Source organism: Serinus canaria, chromosome 5 (assembly GCF_022539315.1).
Source record: "Serinus canaria isolate serCan28SL12 chromosome 5, serCan2020, whole genome shotgun sequence".
Lineage (NCBI taxonomy): Eukaryota > Metazoa > Chordata > Aves > Passeriformes > Fringillidae > Serinus > Serinus canaria.
Window position 1 is genome coordinate 3,755,314 of NC_066319.1, and position 19,946 is coordinate 3,775,259.

At 39.2% G+C, this 19,946-nt stretch overlaps 1 protein-coding gene across 1 annotated transcript in view; it reads left to right on the forward strand.

Annotated features, from left to right (window-relative positions):
- Positions 1 to 19,946, forward strand: part of NELL1 (neural EGFL like 1) — a 299,917-nt gene that overhangs the window by 171,618 nt on the left and 108,353 nt on the right. The window contains exon 14 of the mRNA XM_050975915.1: positions 12,612 to 12,734. Coding sequence (XP_050831872.1) covers positions 12,612 to 12,734 — 123 coding nt within the window. The remainder of the gene's footprint in view (positions 1 to 12,611; positions 12,735 to 19,946) is intronic.

The following is a 19,946-nucleotide window of genomic DNA, read 5'->3' on the forward strand; positions in this document are numbered from 1 at the left end:
CCTGGCAGCATTTGCTTATTTAAAAAGCAGTAGATAAAACATAAAGGAAAACCTGATGGCTCAGTGATGTCTAACTTGGTGACCAGAAAATCAGGAGTATGCTAAATCTTTTTGACTTCAATATCACCTGTTACACACACTCCAGCACTCCTAAAGCCTTTTCTTTGCATCTCTGATGGGGGCAGGGAATTAATGCATGTCCTGTCCTGATTATGCTTGAGCTCTGCTACAGAATCTTGCATGTGATTTTATGAGTTCTTGTGTCAGCAGACTGACACATCTGTCCCACGTGCAAGTTCACTTAGAAACAATTCCACCTTTCTGTATTGCAATAGCACTAAGGGGATTTTGTGCTTGTTTGACATGGGGTATGTGTTACTTTTTGAAGTTCTTTTCCATGTGGTAGTTAAAGCATTGTGGAGTGCTGGAAACTGGAGCTCTACAGAACTTTTATCACCAATGTAAGTTCATGAAGCCGTGATGAAATGTTGGCTAAAAATTGCGTCCAAAGGTCTATTACATCCTTTCTGTATTACTGATTTTGAGATTTCTGCAGAGTAAAGCTTTCAGGTATTGTTGAACTGAAAACACCTGAAAGATGAGATTCTGATATCAACTTGATAGAAGTATGCAGCTTTCACAATTTTATGGATAAAAAGCAGCCTGTCCTGTTATATTGCTATATAAATAAAATGAAGCATATTGCTTGAGGGCTTTTTTTCCTGACCCAGTGCAGGTGTTGGAACATATTCAGCTTTTTACAACAATGAAGCAAAATAAAACAGTATCTCCAGATTGAATGTTAACAAGCATCTCTCCTGAAAGCTGTAAATTAGGCAGTGGCACTTGCTGGTGTCTCAGGCACTTGAGATGCTGTCATCAGGTGTGATTTCTTTATTTTCCTAAGTGAATGTCCTATGATTTAGAGAAATTGAGAACTTCACAGAACTGATGTGTTCTTGTCTATCAGTATTAATGCCTTGCTGCAGTCTAGTTGGAGCTGCTGAGCTGCTTTCTTTCAGCATGGTACACCACATGGAATTCAAGGCTTTATTTGCTTTCTGTGTGAAATTACCAACTCTGTGACTATGTCAAGAAAAGCAATAACTACCTAGAGGAATTTGGAATAACTAGTGGTTTATAAATACACAAATCAATATATGCAATCAAGGTACCTCATAAAAGTCCAGTGCCTTGATGCTTAACTAGTTTATGAAAAAGCAAGGGATTGTGTTAGAAGTTTAACATCCCATAGCAATAATCAAGATGATCCTACTGCTTAGCATGTTCCAATTTAAAACCACTGTTCTGCTTTATAATTCAGTCAGGATGAGTTGTGTGAGGTACTGTGGGGGAGGGAAAGCTCAGGACAGAATCCCAGCCCATGGACATGTGCTCTGACTGACCATTGCACCCCAAGGCCATTCCGTGTCTTCTATGAAATCTGGAGTTTCTTTGGGATTCCTTAAGTAAATAAATAAGTGAATTAGAGACAGACATGCACACTAGGTCACTGCATATCTCTAGAAGTAACAGTGCATCAATGGTTGTTCTGATATATAAATCTGGTAAGGAGAAACAGTTTTAAGATGTTTTTGTTCTTGCAGATGAGGATGTATCTGTTTGCTTTTCAACACGTTTCCCATGTGTACAGTATCACGTTTTTGTTGATTTTGTGAATCATTTCCTGTTCCTCCAGGGCTTTGTCTTAATAATTGATATCCCTTAGTCTTAAAAAAATTGTTTTCTGTTGGAGCAATAGGTTGTATACCTCCTTCAACCTGTGGAAGAATTTGAGAGATTAATTCTGAGCTTGTAGGACCAGACATGAAGCTCCTGTGCCCTCTATTACCATTTAATTTAGGGACTACTCTGGTTCTCTAAGGCAGTCAATGTGCAATCCTTGCTAAATTTTAGTTCTGAGAAGTCACCTGGTGTTAGTGGAGCTCAGCCTCACTCTGCAGCCTCTGAGTGGTTGCCCATGCCAGCTCTTTGCTCAGTGCAGAACTGTACTTGCAGAAGAGTTCATTCCTTTGCTGGTGGGATTTGCCATCACAAAGCTCACACAAGATTTTTTTTTTTTGACAATGAAGTGTGGTTTCTTCCTTATGGAATTTTTTGTTTGCATCTCTAAGTGTGCAAAATGCAGATTTTCACACTCTTGTAATGGATATTTTGTGTAGATCCTGTCTGAATTGCATCCAATTCCTGTCTCCACAATTGTGCTCAGAGTTTGCTGGCAAGTTTGAGAATTAAAGATGCACATTGCTAAGGGCATGAATAAGCTGGCTTTCAGAAATAAGTCCACAGAATTGCAGCAGAGTATCCAGCATGTAGATTGCCATTTTATTATCAGCCTCTGAAAAGGATCTGTTTTAAAATTTCTCTGTATATCAATATTACTAATATTTTGCTATTATATAGGGCATGAAAATTCAATGTAAAAGATTACCCTTTATACTGTGACTCTTCACATTAATAATCTATTAGCTGCTTTTTGATAATTTTAATATTATTTACTAATTTGACACGTCTACTCAATTTAAATGCACTTCAAAGACTAGGGAAATAATATTTAAGTATAAAGATAAAACAACCATGTACACTTCCAGTGATTTTTGCATTTTCAGCCATTTGATCTGGTTTGTTCAGTGCTGTTTTTTTTTTAACTTTGGTGAGCTTCTGATTGGGGTGAAATGTGTCTAAATCCAAAGGATTTTCAAGATTTCACTTCTTCAGCTTTTCCACTTCTTACTTTGATTTCTTGTTTTCTTTTTTATGATTGTATTCAGAAAACAGTAAAACCAAATGTCTCTCTTTTCACTTCCTTACAAAACGTTCTGTGGGCATTTAAGGTATATGTGCAAATATTTTATAGTGTGCTAGCAAGAGATCCATGGTTTTTTTTCTTCTCCTCTTGCAGAAAACCAATGCAGTGTTAGTGTCAGCAAGGCTACCTATTATTCATCTTGATTTAGTCAAAAATAAACTTTTTTATTACAACAATTTAGAATTTCTTCACTGCTCAGTGAACTCATCTCATGGAAATTCAAATGGGTACTATTGGCAGTTGTTTTTATAAAGTAGTGAGGCAGAACAGAAGATCAGAGTATAAAGTACCTTTCCCTTGGGGGGGAAAAAAAATAGGTACATACACAAATGCTCTAAATTAGCCATTACCATTCAGAAGAGATGCTGAAAATGTCAGCTCACTGCTCAGCTGTGGTCAAAGCTGAGCAGAACAGTGAGATCCTTTGGGAAAGGCATTGAGAACAAGCTGATCAATATTATTATGCTGTTGTATAAATCCATGATGTTCTGGCCTCTGGAATCCTGTGTGTGCCTCTGGCCTGCCCACCTCCCAGACTGAGGGACCACATGGAGAATTTCAGGGCAAGAGGGGATGTGGTGGAGCAGAACTCCTTCAGGTTGTAAGGAGTGTGATTCAAGAGGCAGCTGCAGGCACATTTGGAATTTTATATTCAAATGAAATCCCACCATTTCTTCCTAATTACCCAGGAGCAGCATGTGTCTACTCTTTTAGAATGCAGTCTAAATGATTTCATGTTTAACACCAGAAGGTGTTTGTTGTGTCATAAATTACAAAGGCATTTCAGTTTCTTATTAAAACAATAGCAAAGGGGGTACTTCAGCCAGCATTTTGGATGTTTGGGTGCTCGTAGGGATAGAAGGAAACACTGGGAATTTTCTGCTCTGCACCCTGTTCCTTCTTCCTGTTTCCTTGTGGAAATGGGCAGGGTGAGCTCAGATGCTCAAGTTGGGAATGGGTAAAAATAAAATTAATTTGTTTCTCTGATTCTTGTGAGTAGAAAAACACATTTGATTTTGGTTTTTTTTACCCAGAGTTTTCTGAATTCACAATTAGCTTATATCACTCACCAGCTTACCATCTCCAGTGTAATTTCTTGTTTGATGTATGCATCTTGTTTCTAATTGTCTTGGTTTTCTATGGGGCATTCTTCCTGTGTGTTCAGAATAAAGCTTCCTTTTATTCAGTCTGTTTAAAAGCTATTTCTTTTGTTTCATCACAACTTCTTATGAGCTGAAATCCTGATACCACTAAGTCCACAATTCTGCCTAAATTAATTTTTTTTAATCTATCATTTAAAAAGCCTTAGTTATTACATGGAATTCTAATGACATGCAGCAAAGAATTAGTTTTTTTTAGAAGTATTGGCTTTTTAGAAGTATTTGGAGAGATGGCTTTCTCCTTTCTGAGTTTTCAAAGACCATTGCTTAATGGCTGCCAGATAATTAATTTTACATTAGGCCCTGTACTCTATGCAAATGGTATATCTATATTAATAAAAAATGGTGGCATCCAATGACCTTGCTGTTCTGTGAGTTGTCTCTCTCAACTCTCTTGGTCAGAGAAATGTTTGCTGCATTTGTGGTTCTGCACCCCACAAGCTGGCTGTTATCTCAACAGTTTAGAGAACAACTCAGATTTCTTTTCTGAAAGTATGAATAAGTGGATAGTCAGAATCTTTGCAAAGACGAATGTTTTATTATTGAAGGATGAAGGCTTTGAGGAAGTAATGAAAGAGAATTCTTACAATAAGAAAATTGTTTCCACCTTGTAAGCAAGTTTAAATTGGGGCCTTTTCTTGTAATAAGAAGTGAAAGTAGCTATAGTGAAAAACCCTACAATGGAATGTCTCCTGTAATTCCATCCCAGAAGAGCATCTTTATTTAAAGAAAATGAAGATAAAATTTTCAGCATTCTTGCTTAAAAATAAATCCTGTGTTAAGTACCCCTTTTAGAAATTATAGGTTTGAAACCCTTCATGTGCTTTTGCACAAAGGAAAGCTATCCTGATTTTATGACTCTTGACCAAAAGGTTCCTAGCTTCACTATGTGTTCTTTGCTGTATAATTTCAACACAGGGTTCTAATTTTCAATTAAATATTTTAGGCAAAGCACAAACAATACAAATTCTAGACTTACTCTAAGTATGCACAGAAAAAAAAAAAAGAGAAAAGAGGAAGCTGAAGTTGTCTAGATCCTGCTTTTGTAGCCCATACAAATCTAGTAAGTGCTGGCAGTGTTGAGTCTCTCAACATGGGAAAGCACAGGCATCCTATAAATTCTCTGGTAGTTCTGGAAAATGCATTAAAATTATACAAACATAATATAAGCAAAGGCCATATCCCTCTTAGATAATGAATAGAAAATTATTTTATTGAAAAGCTCTCTTTTGTAAGAATGTGGGTATTGATAATACCCAAAATTTCAAAGGTATAGAACTGTGTTATTTTTGACTGATGCTTCTGATGTTAATTGTTAGAGCTTTTCACAAACACTGCATTTTATGCACATATGAAGGGAAAAAAAGTGCATTTTATTTTAATTGTTTATATGTATGTGTAGATATGTTTCCATTTGCTTTCATAAATACATGACAAATCCTTTTTTGTACCTTGCATGTGTTCAGATTTATTTTTTTGTGGTTGTTTTTCCTTACAAACAGTTCTGCAGTGTCATGTGGGAGGCTTTGTGCAGAATGTATTACCTCAGGCAAGCAAAATCTTTGTCTGGCACCTTTCCTTCTGCCCCCAGTGCCTTTCCTCCTGCATTCTTCCACTTCAGTTTAGCCCAGAACAGAAGGTATTTTTTAAGTACCACAAAACAAAAGTATTTTTGTGGTTCCTTTGCAGAGATTAGTCTGGAGAAGTGGTGGTAAAAAGGATTTGACAGCAGTATGTGTACCTGAAGGTTGATGACTTTTTTTGTCCTTGTTTGAATATTTCAATTTCTACTTCACACTGAAGCAATCAGCCATCAGCAGCTGGAGACCTCATTTGAGGGGTGCAGGAGCTGCTACAGCCTGGTCTGGCTTAACTTCCTTAGCCTTAAATAGACACTTGTGTTTTGAAGACAGCTGAAAGTTTTTTTGATATTTAAACAAGTGATTTCACAGCTGAATCGTGGTGTGGTTGAATGGTACAGCTGCTGGAGAGCCTTGACCTTTCACAGCAGTTCTGTTGGCACTTGTGTTCTGCTCTCCTTGTGCCTCAGGTGTGTCTCATTTGTTGGCTTTACACAGGTACTTGGCAGGTGTTGATGTGCTGGGCTCTCTGCCTGCTTGGGGTCCAGCTCCTCCAGCACTCACAGGGGGATGCTGAGTGTCACATGTGGTGTTTTCTGGGGTCTCCATCATTGGAAGGAAAGGATGAACCTGACTCCATGTTCTTAGGAGGCTAATTTGTTATTTTACAGTATTATATTAAAGAATGCTATACTAAACTATACTAAAGAATAGAGAAAGGATACTTACAGAAGGCTTAACAAGATACTCATGAAAAACTTGTGACTGACTCCTCAGAGTCCAACACAGCTGATGGTGATTGGCCATTAATTAAAAACAATTCACATGGAACCAGTGAAACAACCACCTGTTGGATAAACAATCTCCAAACCCCATTCCAAAGCAGCAAAACACAGGAGAAGCAAATGAGATAATATTGTTTTCATTTTCTCTGAGGCTTCTCGGTTTCCCAGGAGAAAAATCCTGGGCAAAGAGATTTTTCAGAAAACATGACAGTGACAGTCACAGCTGTCTTGGCAGCCTGGTCGTTGTGCTTCTTTCAGCAATTTCTTACTCATTTCATGTCCTCATGTCTTCCATGGGGAGGGTTTCCCCACTGTGCTGACCCTGGGGAGCTGCTGGGTGTGCTCTGGGATCAGCACACTCAGACCAGGCTGTGTTTTGGTGCAGGGGGGTTCTCTGCTACCTGTGGGATGCCTTGGGGCTTCTTATAACAGGGTGTACAATCCTTAACCAGCTGCTTGAAATTATTTTCTGGTGAATTAACTTCACTTTTTATGTGTTACCTCTCTAAGACCATGCAGCACTGAAATGAATTCTGTCACTGTCCAGATAAACTTGGAATAGGCTGCTTCTGAATAAAGCAGAGGTAACCTGTCTTCTCCAGCTGTGCATGTGTTGGTGTAAAACTACCCACACAGAAACATCAGACCTGTGATATTGTTGGTATGGGCTTGTAGGGTGATGTATAGAATCATACAACATGTGTTTTTGTAAAAGGAGGATTAATTTCTTACAAATGCTTCTGGAGGCAGATGGCCCTTCTCAGGTGGAGCTAATGGAAAAATGAACTTCATAGTAACTTTTTCCACAAGATAGCCTGACCTAGGTGTTGAACTCAGAAAATTTGTAGAAGATCCTCTCTAACATTTTGAAAAAGTTTATGAAAGCTTTTGAAAATTTTAGGCAGTTTTTGTCCAGAAAGAAAATATTAAGTTTATATGGGTATTTTTCTGGCCTTAGCAGGAGCTTGGTGGGTAGGAAATAGGGCCAGGAGAGTTGAAGCATCAGAGATGATGTATCCTTCCATCCCTCATCTTTACTTACAGGAAGAATAAATAAAGTACAAAGGAAATGAGCAGTGGACATTTGATTCTTCCCTTTTTTTTTTTTTTGTTTTTTTGCAATAGGACATTGATATCCTTTAATTTTCTGTAAAACCTTCACCACTTGAGGATTTCAGAACAATGATAAATGCTAGGGAAAAAGCAGAATCTTGTAATATCCTTGTTTTATAGAGAGGGGGGGAAAGGCTCAATGAACTAACTGATCTTGTGGCTTTGCCATAAAGCATGAAATAAATGCAACAATCCTGAGTAACAGAAATGCTGATGTTGAAGGCAGTTCACAAAAATTTCATAAACAAATTACCTTGCCTGTAAGAAAAGAATGGTGCTGCTGTTGTAGCTGTTCTTGAAATAAACATTAATAATCCAGGTGAATGAGAGCTGGTCATGGAATTCTGTCCTTTTCAGTAAGCCCATTCTCTTCATCTTTCCATCTTTGATCATGAGCTCATTTTGTTTATATTGCATAGCAAACAGAAGTCAGAGAGATGGATGGCTTCAGTCAGACTTCATGGTGACAGTTTCATTCCTGAGCATGGCAGCTCATTTGTTTACATACACATATATGAGTGTATGAGAAACTAAAAGTTACTTTTGTTTTCGTTTGCTAGAGTCCCTTTCTTGTGCTTCTCATTTCCAGCTACAAGGGAAATAGTCAAAATGAGACAACTTTGGGCTTTTTGTCTTGTCTCTGCCCTCTTTGGTGCTTTGGAGTGATGCTGTTTGTGACTCCTTTCTCTTGCTGTGCAGGATCCTCCTCTGCCAATTTTGTTTGGTGTATAGTCAGTATTTACTGCAACATTAAAGCAGAAGCAGGCTCTGTTTGATGTGCTCAAATGGAGATTTTTGGAAAGCAGTGTGTGTGTGTGAAAGCAATATTCTTTGCAAATTAGTCACAATCTTATTTGAGTTTAAACAGAGCGTGAGCATTTCCATGCTCCCTTCCCATTGTGAACACACAAGTGTTCCAAAGGATGAGCTCCTGTGAGGGCACATAAAACCCAGGAAAACTTACTACTGAGACATTCTAAAGGATTTTTCATCTGGATGAAACGAGTTTTGTACCTTGGCAGGAAATCAATGCTTTCTCATTCTTATTAGGCCTGTAGCAACATCAGCTATAGACACCTCTGCACCAGGGAAAACTTCATTTGAAGTTCCCATCGGTGCAGCCATAGTGCTGCTAAGAAATCTTGGGATCCTCATGCAGATGAAGTTCCTTTAGTCCTCCTTGTGCTAGCAGCATCAGGATTCTCATGGAGGGCAGGTTCCTGTAGAGGGTGATTGTAGAGGGTGATCTTGTTCCCCAATGAGTTGCAGCTGGACCAGTTGCTGAAGATTGGAGGCAGGCCTGATCTTGACAGGCTACACCTGTAATCAGTAAGAACTAGTGATAAATAAGAGTAAGGAAAGAGGAGTGAGGAGACTCAGATTACTGCAAGGACCTGGAAAAGTCAGTGTGTAGAGGAGCTGCCTGTGAGGAACATCAAAAAGGTATGAAGCTCTGGTAACATGAAATCCTTGTACTATGATGATGCTACAACTTGTGATATCTGAGACAACAAATGGTGACCCCGACGTGATTCAGGACTAAACTATATTGCCCCATGGATTTGGGATGACCCGTGGATTCGGGCGAAACAGGATTTGACCAAATAACCCCGTGGATTCGGGGGAAACCAGATCTGGCTATAAAACCCTATGGATTTAGGAAACTGGACTTGAACTCTAAACTATTGTCAAAATATAATAATTACAGCTATTGGTGTTTGCTAAATATGAGTGTAAAAGACCTTGAAGAAAAGTGCTTTTGTAAACTGGGAAAAGCTGTAGAACTGAACTAATATTTAGAAATATATATACATGTCTGTGTTGTAACATGCTGTTTTGAACACTTGTATAACTCTTAATTCTAAATGAAATATATGAATGTGTAATAATGTTAATTTATTTGAATATGTACTTCTGGAAATGCTGCAACTCTGTGGTTAAAAGAAAAAGGGGGAATTGTAGAGGGTGATCATTTCCCCCAATGAGTTGCAGCTGGGTCAGTTGCTGAAGATTGGAGGTGGGCCTGATCTTGACAGGCTACACCTGTAATCAGTAAGAACTAGTGATATATAAGAGTAAGGAAAGAGGAGTGAGGGGAGTCAGATTACTGCCAGGACCTGGAACAGTCAGTGTGTAGAGGAGCTGCCTGTGAGGAACATCAAGAAGGTATGAAGCTCTGATAATACTAAATCCTTGTGCTATGGTGATGATAGAACTTGAGTTATCTAAGACAACAAATGGTGACCCCGACGTGATTCAGGACTGAACTATATTGCCCCATGGATTTGGGATGACCCGTGGATTCAGGACTAAACTATATTGCCCTGTGGATTCGGGGGAAACAGGATTTGACCAAATAACCCTGTGGAAACTGGATTTGACCAAATAACCCCATGGTTTTTGGGGAAACCAGATCTGACTGTATAACCCTGTGGATTCGGGAAAGTGGACTTGAGCTCTAAATTATTGTCAAAATATAATAATTACAGCTATTGGTGTTTGCTAAATATGAGTGTAAAAGACCTTGAAGAAAAGTGCTTTTGTAAACTGGGAAAAGCTGTGGAACTGAACTAATATTTAGAAATATATATACATGTCTGTGCTGTAACATGCTGTTTTGAACACTTGTATAACTCTTAATTCTAAATGAAATATATGAATGTGTAATTTATTTGAATACATACTTCTGGAAATATTGCAACTCTGTGGTTAAAAGAAAAAGGGGGAATTGTAGAGGGTGATCTTGTCCCCCAGTGAGTTGCAGCTGGACCAGTTGCTGAAGACTGGAGGCAGGCCTGATATTAACAGGCTACACCTGTAATCAATAAGAACAAGTGATATATAAGAGTAAGGAAAAAGGAGTGAGGAGAGTCAGGTTATTACTGCAAGGACCTGGAACAGTCAGTGAGTAGAGGAGCTGCCTGTGAGGAACATCAGGAAGGTATGAAGCTCTGATAATACAAACACCTTGTGCTATGATGATGCTAGAACTCGTGATATCTGAGACAACAGGTTCCCCTGTTCAGATTTGTTGCTGACTCTTTAAATTATATCAGCCTTGATAAAACTGACCTCTGTTTACAAAATGTTACTGTGGCATAGCTGCTCTGTCAGTTCTAAATGTGTTGATATTTCCAGCATCCGCACATCTGCAGAAATGCTAAATAGTGATTTACATTGTCAGAGTCCTAGAACAGCATAGCAGACTCATCCTCTCCTGTGTATTTTGGAAAAAAACCACATCTGGTACCACTGTGAAGTCTTTATTTCTACTTGAAGTGCTGATAAGGTAACAGACTAATTTTGGCAGTATTGGAGTAGGAATGATCTTGTGTACACACATGGGCCAATTGCAAAGGCATGCTCATTACAGAGACTACTGACACAGGAAAGCTCAAGACAATCAGAAGTAGGAAGAGGAGGGAGAGATTATGGACAGGACAGAATTCTTTCTTTTAAAAGAATTATGCTTTCTTTTAAAAGAAAGCATAATTCAGCTTCAGCTGCTGCAGAATGCCTCCTTGGAGGATAGCTCGATCCATTTTGTGCCTAACCATGAGACCAAAGCAGCAAAGAACCAGCCTGTGGTACAGTTTCCTCAAAGATGAAGGAGAGAACAGGCAGCCCTTCAAGAACCCTGGCATTCTGCATATGTAAGGCTCTGAAAGCTGGCAAGAAGCTGCAGTGAATTCTTAAGCAGAGCTAGGGACCAGCATAAACTAACAAGTATAAATTCAAGCAGGAGTTTATCAGCTGAAGCCAGGCACATATGAGAGTGTGTGTGTTTCTTGCTAAAAGCAAAGAGTGAGAGGCTGATATATTGCTTTGATGCTATTTAAGAGAAAATAGTTGCAATCCATATCATTTTGCTGTCAAATGTATTTGAAAAATGGAAAACATGTTGGATATATGTTCAGCAAATAGTTATCAACAGTGTTTCAGAAGTACTTGGTTTAGTGGATTCCTTAGAATTCACCATTCAAATCTTGCAGGTCTTGAATTATCTTGAAATTGGCTGTTGTTCTTTACTGTGTTAGAGTGAGAGCATTGCAGAGGTTAATTGCAGCCTGCCAGAGCCTGTGATGCTGCTGTTCTCAATGGAGAGACTCTTCCAAAGGGCTCAGTTTAGTCTGCAAAAATGAGCATTTTGCTCGTGTTTTAGAGGCACTGCCTCTCTGTGATCTGTAGAAGGGCAGACTTAGTCTCTAGTCCTTTGAACACCCTGATGCACTGCTAAAAAGCTTCAGCAAATCCCAGTTCCAGGAAAGCACAGCATATGGATTTCAACCCCATGATTGCAGTTGCATAAATGAAAGCTACAAAGAAGGGTCCCAGATTCTGATTTTTTCATGTCCATCATCTGTTTTGTGGTTTTAAGTAAATTGATTGCATTCTTTTAATTCCACTGAAGAAAATTGCAAAGTGCAAAATATTCAGACTTTCTTTGTGCAATCCTGTGTGAGGGAAGCTCCTTGTAATTGCAGGAAGGAGCAGACAGCTTTGGGGTCAGGTAGCTCATCACCTCTAACTGGTGCTTTACAAGAACAAAAAGGTGGCAGGAGAGTGGAGTGCAGGAGCTGTGGCAAATTTGGCTCAGGGCTGCAGCTGGAGTTGCTGGATGAAAGCAAAACGTGGCCTGTTTTTCTGGGAGCCTCTTTGAGGCTCCATGGTATGATTGGTGCTCTAAAAATGTGAAATGTTACTACTTGCTATTAGAGAGAGTCAGTTCAACATGAATTAGAGCAAGCAGTTGTGACAGCTGAACTGTGTAGTTAAAGGGCAGGCTGGTAGGGCCCCTCTTGTGTTACTCAGCTTGTATTTATGATCATTGCTGCTGGTGATGGACAGTGATGTAAAGGTTAATCTTCACAGCAGATATTCTTCCCTGATAATCTTCTCCGTAGCTTTTTGTCACAGCCCTGCTTTGCTTCCTTAGCAGTTCTTTTTTTTTCCTGTTTCTAACCCTAAATAATCTCCTGTTGCCATGCACATGTTGGGTTTCTGGACAGGAGCAAGCCCATAGGTGACTCCCATGCCAACCACTGCACCATCCTGGTTCTCCCATTGGGAGATCAGCTCACTGCAGAGCTCCCTGCATCTCATAAATTGTGTTTTTCTTTTTCCTTTCCCCCTCCCCACTTAGAGCACGACGAGTGTGGCAGCGGGCAGCACGAGTGTGATGAGAATGCCATCTGCACCAACACCATCAGGGGACACAGCTGCACCTGCAAGCCCGGCTACGTGGGCAACGGGACCCTGTGCCGAGGTGAGTCTGGCCCTGGGGGGCACCTCACACCTGCCAGCCAGCCCCAGTCGTGCCTGCTGGCACTCCCTGCACCCTGGGGGCTCCTCAGGGCTGCACTGTGCAGGGGTTTGCTTTCAGACATCTTCTGGCAAATGATGGGAATTGGTTCGTGCATGACTTCTTAGTATGGGGTTGGGCTGTCCATCTCTGCTCCCACACACGCCCAGGATGGTTCTTTGCACGCTGGGCCTCAAAAGGTGAGTCTGGACTCTGGGTTTTTTCAGTCTTCAGAATTGTTTATTATTTCTTATCTAAAAAGTCCCTTCTCTGCCCGACCGGGATCTGACCAGCAGGGCAGCCAAAGGCACTCTGACCTTCCCCCAAGGCAGGCACATCTTTTATAACAAAAACTACATATATCAGATTTACCTTTTATCCCAATACCTGTCACCCTCGTCACCAAGTGCACCCTCACCCCAGACCAATCCCCAAGTGCCAACACCACAGCAGAAGATGGATGGCAAGAAGAAGAAAGAAGAGCCTTGTGACACGCCCTGATTCCTTCATCTTGTCTCCACAACCCCCCTGTACCCAAACCCCAAAATCTGGGATTTACCCTATAATTGTGTCTTCCCTTCACCATTCACACCTGGGTAATTCCCACAGGTTCCATCTCCTCATACACAGGTGGCACATCCCTAGATGGATCAAAATCCATCCATCAAGTGCTTTTGGCAACATTCCAAGGCCCCTGAGCCCCCCAAGGGTTCTCTCGGTAGCTCTGGACATCAGGAGTAATGTGCTGGGTTCCCACACTTAGGAAGAAGGAAATATTTTTGGAAGGGAAGGAGAAAAGAGCTTTAAATTTGCTGCACTGGATGCTGTCATTTGAGCTAGAATAATTCAGCTTTTGAGTGGTGTTCATGTTTTATAAAATGTGGATGCTATGTGCTATCACCTTTGGCTTTTAAGCTTTAATGAGGTGCTAGCATAAAATACAATTATCCTAATTTTAAATTAGCATAATTGTATTTTATGCTAGCATCACGTGGTTGTTATTGGACTGGTTGCATCAGAATCATGACTTTTTTTTTAAACGTATAAATCTTTAAATATGTATTTTGAAGATTTCTTAGTTTTGTAAACAAGAAATAATGACACCAGCCATGCTTTTTGGGAAGTATTCTTTTATTTAGGACTGGTTTTATGTTTTTCTTTGGGTAGAGAAAGAGAAGCAAATATCTCATGAAAGGACAAAGGAGGGTTGGATTAGTGAGGGCTCTGTCTTGAAGTACTACTGAGTTGAAACTCATGCATTTATGAATTATATTTGTCTCAGAAGAAGCTGTTTTTTGTCTTTTCTGGGTTTTCAAACTAAGTTTTAGTTTGTTTATTTTTGGTTTTTTTTTTTTTTTGAAATGACTACTATTGAAAGTGAGCAATGTACTGGATAAAATGTTCTGTCCAATTTCAGGCACAAGAGGCTGAATAATAATTTTTCAGACTCTTGTAAATTGGCCAAACATTTCCTTAAAGGGCTGTGAGCTTTGTCATTCCTGTTTCAAGCTAAAGCCCTTCACCAAGATTGTCCTGTGAGCTGCTGAATTTACAACCATCAGATGGGTTTTGATATGACTTTTATCTGGGTACTTTCCACCAATGCCAGGCCATCCCTGCACTTAAAACTGAAATGGTTAGTTAAGGATTGAATAAAGAATAGGAAAATGTACTGGAAATGTTGGGCAAGTTAAAGCTTGGCTTGTCTGATTTGAAGATCAGCAGGTGAGACCAGGGAGAAACTCACTGCAGTCCTGGATTACAGTAAATATGAATTTCAGCACAGACAACCTGAGTACTGAACAGCCTGACTATAATATTTTCTTCTTTTTATTATTATTATTACATTAATTATATTAATTATATTTCTTTGAAAGGGGATGTTTGGATTAGTTATTAAAATCTATGTTTTCACACTGGTTTTCTTCATTTGCATACCTTTAATGTGCCAAAAACTCGAAGTGAAACTCCTACTGCATATTTATTAATCTAATTTGTGGCACTAAAGAAATGGGATAATGTTTTTACTCTCCAAGTTCTATTGAAACCTGAGCTACTACAATCTCTATTTTTGTGTATAGAAATATGATGTATTGTATATATATATGTTTAGTGTGCCTTGAATTGCACATGCAAGTGGAGTTATAGTTGCCTTTTTGAGATAGCTATGCATGGAAATACAGGGATATGTGTTCTTATATTCTGGTTAGGAAGCATCAATTAGAAAGACAACAGGAGATTATTGAAAGGGGTTTGCAGTCTGATAATTATTGAAGTCACTAAGGACAAGAATAATCCAGCACTGCATGGAATAGTCATTACTGCTAACGAGCTACTACTAGAACCATCTGCATTTGAGTGAATTATAAAGTACACCATATAAAGCACTGGTTTGATTTTTCTCAGCCTGTGGTTCTGTGGTTCCATGAGGTTTTCACAAGTTTGGATGCTGACTGAAGAAATTTTGATAGCAGAAACACCACTTCTGCCTCTTTTTGACTAAGCTCAACAGTGATATGTCATCCCTTCCCTGCCTTTCCTTGCACAAATGCTGGCCCAAGGAAAGAGGTGTGAGCATGTCAGGACAGCTGTAAAGTGCTGTTGGCTTGTAGTATTTTAGGGCTTTATCTTCAGGCAATACAGATTGGAAAAACACAGATAAAAGTCAAGGTGATATGCTTGCTGTAATACCACCTGAAGATAAGATCAATGTTTCTGTTCTCCTTGAGACATCTGCAAGTGCTTTATAAATGTTTACATGGCAGAGATGTGTGCACACACAAAACAGTGGCTCCAGCTACTACTGAAATAATAGATCTCTGTGGTTCAGTAGGAAATCTTATTAATATTGTTCAGCAAAACCATAAATGGAAAAGTGATGCTTTTATGATGAGAGAAAAGAACTGACTCGGTGCGTGATTCTGCATTCCATTTCAACAATTTATTTTAGCACTGTTATAAAAAGTGAAATCAGAGTAATGATCCTCTTTGGATTTAGTGAATAACACACTGATAGTCTTTATAAAAAAACCAGGACACTGTTATATTTGTTTTAGAAAAGAATACATATGTAGTTGAATTAACTTGTATTGTGGACTGCTGGCAAATACAACTCAATTACTCTGGCAGGAATTTGTGCTGTTTGCCATTTTTGTGAAAAGCACAGAGAAATAAAAAGGAGCAGAAATAATATGGACATGAATATAATGATTGTTGGGCATTTATTAAAAAATACCCAAAACAACAAACCCCAAATATTTAAGAGGAAATAGAATATGTAAAAAATCTCCAAACCTGTATAATCAGACAATCACACATCTTGTCTAGCACAAGATCTTGTGCATAAGGAACTGCATTACTGGCAATGCAGGACACTGGGCTGTTCAATTAAAGACCAAATTGTGCCAGAGATGTGGAAATGGTCACGGAGGAGGGTGGTGCAGACAGGGCACAGACCAAGACCTGAAGGGGCTTCAGCATTAAAAGAGATACTGCCATAGTTCAAGTGACACTGAAAATGGAAAGAGAAGTGGAGATAAATGCAATAAAAACCCTACAAACACACACTTATTTATATGTAGGCAGTGAGAAAATAAACTAGAGACAAATAAGATTTCCTGTGGATACTCTCGATTTCACTTTAAGAAGCAAACTTTAGCATCTCAGGAAGACACTGAAATTTGGGTAATAGATGAGAGCAGAATGAAGCTGAGCTGAAATGATAAGGCAGGATAATGCTGTGCCATCACCATCAGGACAGAGCAATGGACCCAGAATCAGGTAGATTATATACAAGGATTTCTTCAGAAAATAAGTAAACCAGAGATCCATTCTGGAAGAAATTACAGCATCAAAAGCAGAGGACAGAGGTATAACTACTTAAACAGGGAGAGATTGTGATTCTACAGATTTGTTAAATGGCTCTTTTTTATGAAGGAAACTTTGAAAAAAATAAAAAGAAGTGAGAGTGATTTGGGACACAGAAAACCTTATAGGTGGGTAGTGGAAGACATGTCATGCCCTTTTACTTGAATTCTCTAAATGAATGATGGAATTCATAAGGACAATTGGAGCAATTCCCTAAACTTCAGGACAGGATGTAACAGTGCAGCATTTTAAGGCTGCACTTCAAGTGGAAGGGAAAGGTGATAAAAATTGGTTTAGGAACTGAGTGCTCCAGTTAAAAAGAGCTGTGGTGGGCAAATGGTGCCTGCTTGGTACAGCTTGGTACTTTGAATTATGCCTGTCAGGATGGACCTTGTGGGGAGTCAGTCTTAGTGGCAGCAGTTAGAGGAAAGAAGTTTTGGGTTCCTGGGACAACCAAGTTTGTGAATAACTCATCACCCATAGACAGGATTGTGTGAACATAAAACACTGTCATCTAAAAATGAGTAAAACTCACTGTCATGGCCTCAGCTGAAGAGCCAGGGGTAGTGAAGACAGATATAAATAACATTTTTTAGACCTTAGAGGCTCTTGCTCTGTGTTGTGTTGCAGTGTTTCTGTGTGTAATCTTGACAGGGCTTGAATCTGGGAGGCTGGAGAATTTATCAGGGGGAAAATGTCTTTTTCTCTGCTTTTGGTCCTGCTAAGTTCCAGTTCTGCTTGGCAGCCTTGCACCCCATGCTGTGGAAGTGACATGCTGAAGTAATATGTGCCATTTGTTTACAAGATGAAAGGCTTTGTGCCCCACAGCCTCCTGTGCTCAGTGAGAGGGGAGGCAGAGAACACTTGCTGGGGGATGTACAGTCCTACAGCTTAGCAGAGTCTAGTGGGCAGCTTGAGCCCTGCACCACAGACTGAAGCCAAACAAAAGAACCAAGGAAGCATCACAAGGTTTCCTAAAGTAATTGATGGCATTTGGGATGAAATGCCTTAAATGAGCCCCCACCCATCACTCTTTACCCGGGACAATGTGCAAGTTGCCATCCAGGTTTTGTTGCAATTAGCTGTTTTCCTTTGTACAAGGAGATTTAGATGTAGTTAATGTACAAGCCTTGTCCCAACTCTTGGTATTTTATTGAAAATGTTTGTTTTAAAGCATAAATTCTGCCCACAGACATCATTTTATACTGTCAGAAAGGTAGAAGTGGCCCTGAACATACTCAGATGCTGAACAGGAACATGGGTGAGGTGTGTTTGCTAATCTTTCTCGTGGAGAATGAACAGAAGTCCAGCACTTAATCAAGTGCAAACACTGTTCACTGTACTTTCATATTTTACATGTACAATCTGTCCAACAGGTATATTTAGTGTGCTATTAACATCTCATTTAGTGGTTTCCACTGAGGTGCAGATTTATTGGACTGATTAAATGAGGTGGATTTAGTTACAGTCATACACCGTAAAGCGAATGTGTGCAATGTGACCGATGCTTGGGCAGAAAAACATCAGGTATTGTGAAATAAAAATCAAAACAGTGTTTATTCTAATTAATATTTAGGCTGTATAATGGCTTATTTCTGCCAGAGCAAAGACTAGGATTTTTTTTCCCCCTGTTACATTTTTCTGCAACATTACACAGGAAACACTTAAGGGATTAAAACTCAATATATGGTGGAGTCTTAAAGAGCTGTTATTTCCAAGTGACTCAATTCTGGTGTAATCTGGAATTCAGATTCTTAATTGCACTCTGGGCCCTTATGTGTTTTTGCTTTGGGATGTGTATTTAGCAGTGGGCTTGTTGCTGGTGGACTTACTGCTTAATTCAGGAATAAATTCTTTGGATTCTTATATAAACCAAATTTTGAATGATTACTCTTGTTTTTTTTTGTTTTGTATGGCAGTGGGGATAATCACAGGCAGTCTTTATTCATAACACACACAGAATGTTTCCTGGCAACAAGAGTACCTCTCAGACTTAACAATTGCTTCTGTTTGATGTCAGTCAATAAATTGGCCTCTTTTACATTGTTTTAATCCCAAATTTTAATCGGGTGGGCATGTTGCTTTAGCCAGTGGCACTCTGAGAGCTGTCTTGCACTGCTGTTTTTTTGGTTTCAAAGCAGGTATTTTTATATTTCTTATTCTGAAATATATTTAATAATCTGAAAGACATGCCCGTGAAAGAAGTTGTGTATCTTCCAATGTGTAGGCAGTATAGGGATGGTGTAGTAAACAGATGATTAAAGATAAAATAATTTTTATGTGTTACAGAGTTTCTCCTGATAGGAAAAATACTCCAGAGTATTTTTAGTAAGAGCTAAAGAAGAAGAAAAAAAAAAATTCTCTTTGGTTATTTCTGTACTGAGTCTTTACACTGGCATCAGGAAGGCTGAGGTAGATTAACTTTAAATGTCAGCAATGGGAGAGAGCCAGACGTGCTGATAGCTTGATATTAAAGCACATCAGATCACTCCTGCTGCCTCTTAGGTTTGGGGGGTTTGCATGCAGGTGTGTCTGCTGCAAGGAGAGCTGAAAGCCTTTATGAGGCACTGGAGTGAGTGATGAATAAAATGTAGGCCAGGATGGAGAGAAACAAACATGACTTTCCCCTAGCCTTGGAATTTTTGTGGCTATAAGGCTTTGAGTGGTTGATGTGCCTTATTATGGCTTTAATTGCTGTTCTGGTGTAATATGCACCAGTCTCATGAAAGAATATGCGAGTTTTGAATCATGCTGAGATTTTTATCTTTATTCTTCACAGTCTTGAGCTTTGTATATTTTTTTATAGTAATGTGCAGTGAATAAATCACTGCAAAAGCAGGCAAGTGCACTCACCTGCATTTTGGTGTCACATGGCACAGGAGGAAAATGCCATGGCTAGTGTAAGGCACTGGGACAGTCACACTTTTTGGGTGAGGCATTCTAGATATAATTGATTTAATAATTTTAAACCAGTATGTATTTGTACAGCAGCACAATTAAAATTACTATCTTTTTTTTTTTTCATTCTAAAACTAGCATGGCTGGACACAGACTCTGGACAGTATTATTGAAGCCTCTAAATCTTCTGTAGTCCTAAATCCACTGTATTGATAAAAATGAGGATTTGAAATTTTAACATAAGCATCTTTGTATTTTTGTTCATGGTTAGATATTTATCAAATGTGGTGCAGTCATTGCAATGGCTATGCTTGTGTTTGGATTTTGAGTTTTATAAACTCACTTTGTATATTTGCCACGTACTTTTTAAACTCTTTCTAGCGTTGTTCTTAGTTTCATTGCATAGATTTA